Here is a 12,628-nt window from a genome sequence, read left to right as displayed (position 1 = left end):
GTGTCAAAAATTACGAATTGTAGTAGCTCGCACAAGTGACTACAGATGGCAGTGAAACCTTGTAAACAAAGAGTTCCGTCATCATATTTGGGAGAATTTTCGTCAAGTGAACACGAATAGTCAACAGTCGTAAGTCTCAACAAGATTGATCAAGATTCTAAAAACAAGCATTATATAGAGGCATACCCAGTTGTGAATATTAAGTAAAAAAAATCGTTTCAAAAAGTGACAGCTTATCCATTTCCCAAAGGTTAATTCCTAAACTGAATTGCATGTCTGACTAAAAGGCTATTCATTTAAACATAATTCTATTGTTGAGATAGAACATATAACATATATTTGATCATCAACAGCATTAAACATGTGGGAAGAATGCACAACAAAATGTTCTTCAAGAAAACATGCAGATAGCATATTTTCAGTTTTCATCGCTGCTGGTGATGAATTTGAGGATATGGTTATGAAACTTTTACCAACCTGCTGTAACATAGCCAGCAATAAAGACTCATCAGGAAGAACTGCTTTACAAGTTGCAGCTTCACTCGGGAAAATGAAAATTCTGCATTGGCTATTTTCTCATGATGTCTATGTCAATGCTAAAGATGAAGAGTCTGGGTACTCTGCCTTACATAGAACTTTTTATTATGGGCAATTACAAGCTGCAAGAGCTTTGCTGCACAATAATGCTAGCTTATTTCATCCATTAGATAATGACTATATGTCTCCATTTGACCATTTAATTCAAGACAGATCCGATTTGAATAAACTTGATGCTAATCTCCCATCTCAAGTACATGTGTGGGGATCAAACTCAAATTTTGGTAAGATGCAATTTTTTTTTAAATAAATTTAAAAAAAATCAATATTCATTCCTATTCTTTTTCTACAGGACTTGGAAAGCAACAAAGTCCAGAATTACCAGAATTATTGGATATTTTTCCTAAAGGAAGTGGTGGCATTAAGAAGGTGGTTATGAACAAATTCCACTCAGTGTTTCTGACATTATCAGGCCAAGCTTTTTCCTGTGGAATTGGCCAAGGAGGCAAACTAGGACTTGGTTCAGAAGCCACTGTTATAATTCCACAGAAAATCAGCATAGATGCTGAAAACTCTTCAAACAGCAAAGTGAAAAAGTCTGCAGTTATCCTGGAGGCAGTTTTGGGAACATATCATACAATCCTTTTAACTGAAGGTGGAAATGTAAGTTGGTTGATTATACATTATTTACGAAAATGGCATTTATTTATCAAATATTTTTCAATCTACAAGGTTTTGTCCTTTGGCAGCAATATGTATCATCAAGTAAGTTTTACGCAGTTATAAACATAATAATCCGTTAACTTATCCATTTATTTTGCCTCCTTCAGCTAGGCCACAATCCTCCTCCGAATCAACTAGTCGCCCCTAAAGTTATTACCCGGTTTGAAGACAAAAGCAAAGGAGTCATTATCAAGGGTATTTCTGCAAGCCGCTTTCATTCGGTGTTTTGGTGTCAACGTAATGTGTACACTTGTGGGCTTAACGCTGGAGCGCTTGGGCATATCAAAGGGGATAAAACCGTCATTACGCCTAAACGAGTATACATTCATTTCAAATATCTGCTTGAGTTGTGAAATGGAATTAATTGCATTTAATTCAGGTTCCACTCTTATCTGAAGAAAATTACACAATCACTCACGTAGCAGCATCTGATGGTGCAACTGCAATCGCCACAGAAGGTGGAAACGTCTTTGTGTTGCATGAGTTTCAGTGTCGCAAAATCGCTTCAAAGTACTTTTACAATTAATTTCGGTGACGTTCATATATCCAAACAAGGATTTTTCTCCTTAGGCAATATGATTTATTGAAAATAGTCATGGAAGGAGGTAAATTGGATTTTTCTCAAGAAGATTTGGCAGCTGATACAAGCGTTCCATTTCAGGTAAAATTGCCATATTAGTTTTCGGCATATTTATACAACTTTAAACTGATTCCATTTTGAACGCGTTCAGGTTCTTCTTTTAACGAAGAGTGGAAAAATATATATCTGGTCACAAACACATCCGGTGCTTACAAAGTATGTGAAAGATGTTGAAGTAATAATTTCGCTGATTAATTTGCTCGTCGCAAAATTTTTAGATGTGCTTTTCGCGGTAGCCCGTTTTGCATTATAAAGGATGTTTCACTTTGCAAAAATGCCATTGTACTTGTCAACATAGAAGGTGGAGCTTTTGTTGGTACGATTGGGAAAAGGTTCGTTAGCAAACGCAAAACAGAAGCTCATTGTGCTACTCAAGAAAATGTCTCACGAATAGAGCTTCATAAGCAGGAACATTTGATTCGAATTCAAATTCAGAGAATACCTGGAGTTTATCGTGCGACAAGTATTGTGTGTGATCCAGCTGGTAAAAACTTTGCTGTAATTCAGGTAAGTGCTTGCAAATTTTCATCTTTCTTGCACTTAATTTCCGTGTTTTTCTTAGATTCTTCCTAGCGCTGAAATGAAAGATGCTCAGATTTGCATTCCTCCTTCCCAATTGCAAACGGATTTGAAACAACTTCTTCAGGATGCTGATCCTTATGATCTAACACATGATATCGTTTTTCTTGTGGGATCAAAAACGTTTGCTGCGCATCGTTTTGTTTTGTCTGCAAGTTGCAACGCTTTCTACCAGAATGTCTGTGCTTCATCATTATCTTTTAAAAATGATAACAAAACTGTCCACATCACCGACGTCCCAGCAGAAGTTTTTGAATTAATATTGGAATTTATATACACTGGCACTTGTGCCATCTTCGAAACTGAAGCCGTCAAGTGGAATCTAAAGTTACCTTTGGAGGAACCTTTGGATAAGGACAACTATGCGGAAGATCTTCCTAGCGCCGTAGAGCTGAAAAGAGTAAAAGGCGAGGAATGGAAGTCAAATGAACGAGATGGATTGTCACGTGTCCTTCGAATGGTACAATTTCATGCGAAAAATGTAGGACTTCGAAAACTGGCGGAAATATTGGACAAGGTAATAATTATTTCTCATTGAACATTTCAGTCTCAGTTTTATTGCGTATCTCAAATACTTGCATTTAAATTTAGGCCCACATTGCAAATACTGGTTTGATTCGCAATGATCGCTTATACCTTCAACCGAAACAATGGAATCGGTTTTCCGGAGACGATTTCTATGATACTAAGATTGTTAGTAACGACGGTAAAGAGTTTGATGCACATCGCGCTGTTTTGATTGCTCGGTCGGATTATTTCCGAAGTATGTTCAGCTACGCCTGGATTGAGGTGAATAACTTATCGACGTTGTAATTCGAATTTTTTTTTAAATTTTCTTCCTTTGTAGAGCGTAGTTTCGAAAAAGATCCCCCTTCCTATTCATTCATTGGTTCTCGAAGTTATTTTAGACTACTTTTACGAAGATAAAGCTTCAAAGGTGGAAAAATCAGAAGATGTGGAATGGATAAGCAATTGCTTGGTATCGGCCGATCTCCTTCTGATTCCTCGTTTGGTTTCAATATGCGAATCAGCACTTGTTGGATTACTTTCAATAAAGAACGTTGGGAAAGTTCTTGATTTTGCAGCAGAGTATAACGCTACTCAGCTGAAAATTTCATGCATGCATTTTGTATGTTGCAATCTACCAGCCGTGATTGAACTGAGGTATCTTTACGTTTTATGTTAAAATGCAATATACTAAATTATGCGTGTTTTATATTTGGATCCATAGAGTATGGAATTGCCTTAGTGAAGAAGTCATGAAGGAACTAACACATTTCTACCAACAGTTCATTCCTAGAATTAGTCGACTTCCAACTCCATCCAAACACCTCACTTCTGACGATTTGGATATTTTCACGATCACTGAATCACTCGAAGACGTCAATTTAGCTTCCGTTAATCGAGAACGAGATGTCAAAAGAAAAAAAACGCGGAGAAAATCGGGGAAAAAAGGGAGCGAATTCAAACATCCTCATCAGTTGCAAATAAGTGAACCTTGTTCACCGTTAACAAGTGATGTAAACCCGAATATCGAAAATACGGTATGCTTGAAAAAGGAAGTTTGGTCAAAGGTAAGTAAATATGTAATATAAGAATTTTCGTGGCAAGCGTAAGATAAGAAAACAATTTTAACATGTTAATTTAGGTCGACAAACCAAAGAAACGGAACAAGTCTCTAAGCTTTGAAACTCCGATTAAAGAATTAAATCCCAGTTCTTCTCCTTCTAAAGCTCAAATCCCAGATAACAATAAAGTGTTGCTGGGTGTTCGTTCTAAGGAGACTGATAGCAATATCGGCGCTAGCTCACCTGTCAATGAACACGATGAAACTCCTGCAAAACAAAACAGTCTGACACTGTTTGAAGTGGCAACGATCTTCCAGGCGACCAACTCACCAGAAAATGAGAAATGCAAAAAATTTCGAAAACTTTCGCAAAAGCAAAGAAAATTTAAAGAAAACAACTCCGTAATAGCTACTCCGAATACTTCTTCATTAGCTTGGAAGAGTACTTTTTCAGAACCGCAATGTGCAGATCGGATAACTGTTTCCTTGGATCCCATGGACCAATCCATCATATGTCGTGACGATCCCATTAATAGCCCCAGTAAGAGTAAAGTACACTCTGTTTGGGGAAGTCCGGATAAAACCCAAGATACATCAAAAGCTCAAATTTCTGAAAATGAAGAAAAATTCGTGCCCCTGCAACGTATTATTGCGAAAGAGAGAATTGAACGAAAAAATTTGATCAAAATCAGTACAAAGCCGCTAAAACTAACTTTGGTAAGTAAATTGAATTCTTCATGTTACTCGTAAATATTTGCGTTAATTTTTATACGAGGTATTTCGTTTATGTGAAGATCGAAGAGAAGGCCATTGAAGATTTGACAAAATTCTATGGCATTGACCATATTGATGACGAATTTATTTTGGTGGAAAGAGTTTTACCATTAGCAGCAGCTGTCCCTATCTGGTCCGGAGGAAAAGTTAGTCCGTTAAAGTCTAAAAACAAATTGAGAAGTTTTTCTATGTCTGATAGTGGAATTTAATGTTGTTTTTTTATTTGTTGTTTTGTAAATTGTATGGGATTATTAAAGACGAATATGGAAACATTTCCGTAATTTTATTTTTTTTTGTATCTTTTTGCGAATCGCAAACGAATTGTGTGACTTATACGTTTCCTTTTTCTAACGCTAGATGGCTTTATCGTAGCCTTTGTTAATTTTTTTCCTGTCAAATTAGTCATTTTCAGTTACTTTGCAGTTTGCACATCCCTGTGAACATTTATCAACACAGTTATTTGTTTTTTGATGTTGGTAGGTCACTAACCCCAGCATGGACATATGTTGTTTTTTCCCCTCAAGGCCAACTGAAAATGTGATTTATCAGTCCATCTTTGTTACCCTTAGGTTATACATGACTGTTTCTGATCGCTATTCTGACGACATGTGCAAAGTGAACGTTGTTGTGAAGATAGAGAGTTAGTGAATGAAAGAATTTTCAAGTCAATTTGGTTTTCATACAGCATGTCCATTGATGTTGAAGATCAATTACACATCAGTTATAGGTTCACATTTACACAGTAGATAGATGTTACTGTTCAATGTGACATGTTTAACTATGATGGTGAAAGATAATTGTACATCAGGTGAATGTGTTTACCATACAGTATGTCTATTGATGCTAAAGATTAATTTCATGTTGGTCCCAGTTCATGATATGCGTGCTGCGTCTTTCATGCAGATGATTCTATTGCAGCTAGCTGGTGAGAGGTAGTTCCAGTTGACCTGCAGCTGATGCAAGCAGTAAGTGTGTGTTATGTAAAATGTAACAGCAACTGGAAATGCTAATTTGATTTAAAATATTTGTAACTGGAATGTTGTATGGTTTTATTTTATATTGCTGTGTTCAAGTAACAAGTAGATAGTAGAACCTTCACAATATGTAGAAAATTATTAACATAGTAATCAAACTATTTCCTGCTATCATTTTTCTGTTAAGACAAATCTGAATCTTCAGTTTGAACCAATTTGTAATTATCTTTTTGATTTAACTAGGAAAGAAATTTTCATTTTAATTTACAGAACATTTTATTCAAATTTTGTCTTATGATTTATTGAAAAGTTTTCTGTTCTACTCTTGTACAATCAAAATTTTAATTTAAACTTAACAGAACAATTTTTTCCTCTTAATCTTTTAAACATATGGTAGACAGTTCCATTTGTTCAAAAATGAATTTTTTCCACGGGAATTGGTAATAATTTAACGTATCGGTCTGCTACATGCAGTCCATGGAAAAGAAAAAGAAGGAGATCAACATGATCCAACTAATGCAGTGTTTATTAAATATTTTTCAATTCCCATTGTAGAGTTCAACGTGCAGGCCAGTTTGCATGTCCTTCACGCTTGAAGGTCGCAGGGAACAGCACGTGTAAAACTGTCAAAGCGGTGGTGTAGAGGTTGGGTGAGAACTGGACGTTTTGCATCATTATTAAGTAAGGTACAATAGCCGCAAGGCTCAGCCATTTGGTATTCATTTTGATTTTGTTTGTTGTAGACCCATCCCCATCAGCGACGTCAACCTGCATGTCCTTTTCTTTCGAAGGTCACGGAGATCATTACGTAAAACGTGTCATGCAACTGCGGAGAGGTTGGGTGAGGACGACACGTGTTACATCATTATCAAGCAGGTACAATATCCGCAAGGCTTAAGAGGTGGATCAGGATGAGAAAAAAATCGTATAAAAAGAGAGAGAACAGGCGGAAAGAATTCAGTCGAGTGAGCAGCTTCGATACGGCAACAACTGCAGAGCGCTATCTGTCACCAGCTTTCTTCATCGTATTACCAGTCCGTAATCATGGGTATGTGTTCAGTTTTTATGTGAAGATTTGTATTTATGTTACTTTTGAATAATGCCATTTATTATTGGTATAGTTATAGTGTGTTATAGGTGTAGTTATAGTAGTTAGTAATAGTCATAATTTGTTGGTATAGTTAAATTTGTGCAGTTCATGGGTCGCCAAACTGAAGCTTATCTCCTGCAAGAATTCATTTGAATAGAAAAATCAATGAAGCGTTGTTGACTCTCAAAGTCTCAATAGCATCTGACCGTATGGAAGACCTTTTTAGTTTTTACATGTCAAGTCATTTTTTCAATCATTCCCAAATTATTTCTCCAACGTCAAATGCTATTTGCAAAGCGAGTTTTAAGATATAACCATGATATTCCTTTTGATATTGGTTGTTGTCTTGTTGACCTGTTGTAGACCCATTCCAATTCCCAGCAACATCAACCAGCAGAAGGAAAGACCAGTTTGCAGGTCCTTCCTTCGCGCTCGAAGGTCACATTAAATATGAAGTTAAACGTGTTATGCAGTGCTTTAGAGGTTGTGTGAGAACGAGACATGTTTTGTTAAAAACCATTTGGTATTCATTTTGATTTTGTTTGTTGTAGACCCATCCTCATCAGCGACGTCAACCTGCAGAAAGATAGGCCAGTTTGCTTCGAAGGTCACGGAAATCATTACGTAAAACGTGTGGTGTGGTGTAGAGGTTGGGTGAGAAAGGGATCTTTTGCATCTTTATCAAGCAGGTACAATACCCGCAAGGCTTAGAAGGTGAGGGTGAGAAAAAAAATTTGTATAAAAGGAGAGAGAAAAGGATACAGACATCAGTTGGGTGAGCATCACCGACACGGCAACAACTGCTGTGGACTGCCTGTACCAACTAGCTTCTTCATCACATTACCAGCTCGCAACATTTGGTAAACATTCCGTTTCTCTACATAGTTTTGTATTACTAAGTCTACTATTGACTATGGGTTAATATGTCATTTGCTATTTAATATCAATGTTTAAATATTTAATTTGTCTATTTAACTATGGCGTCGTGCTGCTGTTGGGTGTTGTATCGTTGATGGCTGGGTCGACCATTGGTGTCCCTATGTTTCCTTCACCAACCCCATCACCAACTGGATTGTTCATCGTTTAACCAGTTCGCAGTTATTGGTAATTTATCAATCCTTCTTTGTTCTTTTTATTAATATGCCGGTTATTGAATATTAATATTAATATTTGTAATTGTTTATTCAACTTTAATGTCGTTCTGCTGTCGGATTTTGTATCGTTGATGGCTGGGTCGACCACTAGTGTACCAATTTCTTTTGGGTACGGATACCAAACATGCCGACGCCCTACTACACAACAACAGCATACGCTTCAGCCGGTTATTACACCATCAAGGCTCCAGTGAATTACACCACAACTTATGATGCCCCGACCTACTACACCGACGTCCTGAATTATAGTTATCCTTCAGTTGCTGCAAGCAGTAAGTGTGTTTCTTTAATTCTCTTTCGGTATTAGACCTCCAGCATTTTGTTTTAGTTGGCATGGGGTGAAGCCAGTAATGGAAACAGATATGGGCTCAACGGGTGTTGCTTTAAATCTCGTGTCTACACACTAGTCTGAAATATTTGAAACATTTTATGTGAGAGGGTAGAGACAATATTTTGGCTTAGGAAAAAATTGCTTTGGACTTATTTTAAGGGGAAGTTCTACATAACAAGGCATTTAAACATGTGGGGTTTTGTGTTGGAATGTGTGTGGTTAATGGGCTGCGAAACTGAAATTTATCTTCTGCAAGAATTCTTTTAAATAGTATAATCCATGAAGTGTTGTTGACCCTTCACTAGCACATGCGCATTGAGTTTTTACATGTCAAGTCATTTTTTAATCATTTTTTTCAATGTCAATTGCTGTTTATAAAGTGAGATTTAAGACAAAACTATTTGGTGTTCATTTTGATATTGGTTGTTTTGTTGTAGACATATTCTTATATTGTTTAGTTTAACTAGTGTTTTGTGACAATTCAAATTTTCCTACTTGTTTGTGTCACTTTATAATTGAACATTGATGTTGATATTTTCATTGTCTAGTTAACTGGCTTCGTGATGCTGTTGAATGCTATATCGTTGCTGGCTGAGTCGACCACTGGTGTACCGATGTCCCCTGGGTATGGCGGATACCAAGCCGCAACGCTGCTGTCTTACTACACAACAACATAGGTGACGACGTGTTACTACACCGTGCCGTCCAATTACTACACCGAAAAGGCGGAATATTACACAAGGACGTAAGCTACCCCAGTTTACTACACCGAGGAATCTGTGTATTACTCTGCTCTGAGCTACAACAGTGGCTCATGTTTACCACACCACCATCGCATCTGAATGTTACATGCATACTACGCTGCCCTCAACTACTACACTGAAGCTTCGAAGTGGTACACCATGAATGAACAACCAATTTGCAAGCAAGGGTAAATATGCTGTTTACATAGTTTGGATTATTCCACATTTTCTCTAATTATTAAATAAAAACTGAAAATGGTTTCTTTAAATATTGTACACAGTTATTTGGTGATGTGTTGCTGTTGAATTTTGTATCTTTGATGCATATGACCGTTGGTGTCGTGATTTTTCCTGGCAACGCTACTGTCTTGCTACATAACATACGTTACGACCTGTTACTACACCGGGACTTCCAACTATTACACCGAAAAGGCTGAATATTACATAAGTACATGTGCTTCCCCAGTTTACTACATCGAGTAACCTAAGCATTGCTCTGCTCCCAGCTACAACAGAGGCACTGTTTACTACACCACCATCGACCCCGATTGTTACGCTGCCCCCAACCGCTACATTGAAGCTCCGAAGTACTACACCATTGAAGGTAAACCAATTCGCATTGATGGGTAAATATTTATTTATATTTCGAGTCGTGAATGAATTCTATATCGTTTCTAGTTGTTGATAATTTGATATGGCCACTTTTAATTCTAAGTCTATTTTCGAACTGTTAATGTTTAGATTACTATGAAGTTGTGCTGCTGTTGGGTGTTGTATCGTTGATGGCTGGGTTTACCATGAGTGTACCGATGTCTCCTGGGTATGGTGGTTTTCAAGTATTAGCAGCTATAGAATAGAACACCAGGTTGCTGCCTCACTACTTAACAACAACAACATACGCAACACCTACTCACTACACTGATGCTCGTAAATACTACACCTCCAAGGCTCCAAGAATACTACACGGATATCTACGCAGCTCCGAGCTACTGAACGGAAGTATCACTCTGCTCCGAGTTACATTAACAAAACGTCTGAATACTACAATGAAGATCTTAAATACTACACCTCCAAAGGTAGTAAGTATTATTCTACAAACTACGATGTTCTGTCTTACTATACTGATAATTCGAAATAATATTCTGATCATATGTACCACACCAAGGCTGTAGCTTATTAAACTACCAAATCGGTCGAGTACCGAGGGGGTCCAAGTACTACCCCTTAACCAACAACTGCCATAATCGGATGAAATGTTCGCAATCATGGGTAAATATTATATTTTATTTCGAATCGTGAATCAGTGTAATATATCGTTGTTGTAAATATGAATAGTTATAATTTAGAACTAATGTTCACATTGTTTATCTTTTAGTTAACTGTGGTGTTGTGCTTCCGGTCTAGGATTGTATCGTTGAAAGCTGGGTTGATCATTGGTGTGCTGAGGTCCCTGGATATGGCGGTGCATCACTAAAGTGGTAAAGTGCATCACCAAAGAGCCAGCAAATTACATCGAGGTTTTGAAGTACTACAACACTAAGGCACCGGAATACTACACTACGCATACTGCCCCTGCCTACTAAACCGGGGTCCTTAATTACAACAACAACCGGCGACAATTGCACTCTTCCTTTTCTCAATGAAAGGTAAATATTGTTTTGTTCTACAAAATGTTTTGTGTCCATTCAAAGTTTTCTATTTGTTGGTGTGTTACTTATAATTGAATACTGATGTTGATATTTTCATTGCCTAGTTAACTGGCTTCGTGATGCTGTTGAATGCTATATCGTTGCTGGCTGAGTCGACCACTGGTGTACCGATGTTTCCTGGGTATGGCGGATACCAATCCGCGACACTGCTGTCTTACTACACAAGAACCTTTTGTAACGATCTGTTACCACACCGGGACTTTCAACTACTACACCGAAAAGGCAGAATATTATACAACTACGTATACTACCCCAGCTTACTACACCGAGGAACCCAAGCATTTCTCTGCTCCGAGCTACAACAGAGGCTCCTGTTTACTACACCACCATCGCCCCCGAGTGTTACGCCGGCGCCAACCGCTACACTGAAGCTCCGAAGTACTACACCATGGAACTGTAACCAATTTGCTAGCAAGGGTAAATATGATGTTTACATAATTTGAATTATTCCACATTTTCCCTAATGTTAATTAATAACTGAAAACGATTATTTTATTTATTTATAGTTATTTGGTGACGTGCTGCTGTTGAATCTTGTATCTGTGATGTATATGACTGTTGTAGTGATGTTTCCTGGGTATGGCGGATATGAAATCGCAACGCTACTGTCTTACTGCGCAACAATTTCAATGACCTGTTACTACACAGGTACTTCCAACTACACTTACACAACCCGTATGGCCCTAGTAGGACGGACGTAACCCCAGTTTACAACACCGAGGAATCTAAGCTGAAACATAGGCTCCTGTTTCCCCAACCGCTACATTGCAGCTCCGAAGGACAGCATTGAAGGAAAACCAATTCGCATTCATAGGTTAATATTCATTTATATTATGAGTCGTGAATCAATTCTATATCGTTTTTAATTGTTGATAATTTGATATAACCAGTTTTAATTAAAAGTCTTTTCGAACTGTTAATTGTTAAGTATAGATTATTATGGTGTTGTGCTGTTGTTGGATGCTGTATCGTTGATGGTTGGGTTGACCACGAGTGTATGACGGTTTAGTGTATCACAACGCCACCTACCTTGCTACACAACTCAAATCACCAGTTACTACTCCGGGATTCTCTATTATTACACCGAAAAGGCCGAAAATTACACATCCACGTATGCTACTCCAGTCTACTACACCGAGGAATTCAAGTGCTACTGTGCTTCGAGAAACGACAAAGGTTGCTGTTTACTATACCACCAACGTCCCAGAAAATTTAAGTACAACCTACGCTACCTACAGCTGCACTACAACTAACACCATCAAGGCACAACCATTCTGCAATCATGAGTAAATATAATTTGTTAAACTGCTGTTTTTTATCTCCAAGTCTTTTTGTTTTACTAAAATGTTCTTTATATCTTTTTTCTTTAACTATTTTTGTTTATCTTTTTTTCTATATATTTTTTGTCTTTATCTTAGACTATTCTTTTTGTCTTTATCTTTAAATATTTTTTTTTCTTGATTTACCTTTTTGTATTTATCAATATTTTAATATTTTAGTAATTTTGTTTTTATCTTTATCTTAGATTAAGACCTCGAGATATTCAAATACTACTGTGCTCCAAGACACAAGAGATGTTGCTATTTACTACATCACCAACACTGCTTTACAACCTACACTGCACACAACTCAACTGAAGCTTCTAAGTACTAAACCATCAAAGACACAACCAATTCGCAATGAATAAGTAAATAAACTGTGATAAACTGCTGTTTATTTTTTATCTTTTAAGTTACTTTTCTTTAAATGAATTTTATATCATTCTTCATCTATTTTTTTTTCTTAATTTTTTGTTTTCATTAGTAGG

The 12,628-nt window shown here is 37.1% G+C and overlaps 1 protein-coding gene and 2 long non-coding RNA genes across 8 annotated transcripts; all 3 read left to right on the top strand.

Moving 5' to 3' along the window:
* Positions 1–7: 7 nt before the first annotated feature.
* On the top strand, positions 8–5,101 carry LOC124195649 (inhibitor of Bruton tyrosine kinase-like). Its single transcript, XM_046590160.1, has 14 exons — positions 8–821; positions 890–1,200; positions 1,270–1,302; positions 1,368–1,577; positions 1,640–1,770; positions 1,831–1,921; positions 1,992–2,056; positions 2,119–2,407; positions 2,463–2,996; positions 3,071–3,268; positions 3,327–3,643; positions 3,711–4,053; positions 4,128–4,763; positions 4,841–5,101. Exons 1-14 carry the CDS (start codon positions 362–364, stop codon positions 5,027–5,029), a joined length of 3,807 nt encoding a protein of 1,268 aa, XP_046446116.1. The 5' UTR covers positions 8–361; the 3' UTR covers positions 5,030–5,101.
* Positions 5,102–6,615: 1,514 nt separating this feature from the next.
* LOC124195656 lies at positions 6,616–7,476 on the top strand. The gene is made up of 3 exons (XR_006875344.1): positions 6,616–6,670; positions 6,730–6,842; positions 7,436–7,476. It is a non-coding gene; the product is annotated as an uncharacterized LOC124195656 (long non-coding RNA).
* An 80-nt stretch (positions 7,477–7,556) lies between these two features.
* On the top strand, positions 7,557–12,589 carry LOC124195478. 6 transcript variants are annotated; one of them, XR_006875212.1, is made up of 13 exons: positions 7,557–7,744; positions 7,976–7,988; positions 8,130–8,310; positions 8,918–9,300; positions 9,394–9,716; positions 9,854–10,188; positions 10,278–10,381; positions 10,488–10,758; positions 10,866–11,238; positions 11,328–11,398; positions 11,470–11,635; positions 11,755–12,107; positions 12,347–12,589. It is a non-coding gene; the product is annotated as an uncharacterized LOC124195478 (long non-coding RNA). The 6 variants fall into 6 exon arrangements; XR_006875213.1 differs by lacking the exons at positions 7,557–7,744; positions 7,976–7,988 and having other exon boundaries at positions 8,071–8,310; positions 9,394–9,560; positions 9,619–9,716; XR_006875214.1 differs by lacking the exons at positions 7,557–7,744; positions 7,976–7,988 and having other exon boundaries at positions 8,071–8,310; positions 11,750–12,107.
* The last annotated feature ends 39 nt before the right edge of the window (positions 12,590–12,628 follow it).

This window comes from Daphnia pulex, chromosome 6 (assembly GCF_021134715.1).
Source record: "Daphnia pulex isolate KAP4 chromosome 6, ASM2113471v1".
In the NCBI taxonomy this organism is placed as follows: domain Eukaryota; kingdom Metazoa; phylum Arthropoda; class Branchiopoda; order Diplostraca; family Daphniidae; genus Daphnia; species Daphnia pulex.
Note: the sequence above shows the minus strand (reverse complement) of the source record. Positions and strands in the feature narration are given on the sequence as shown.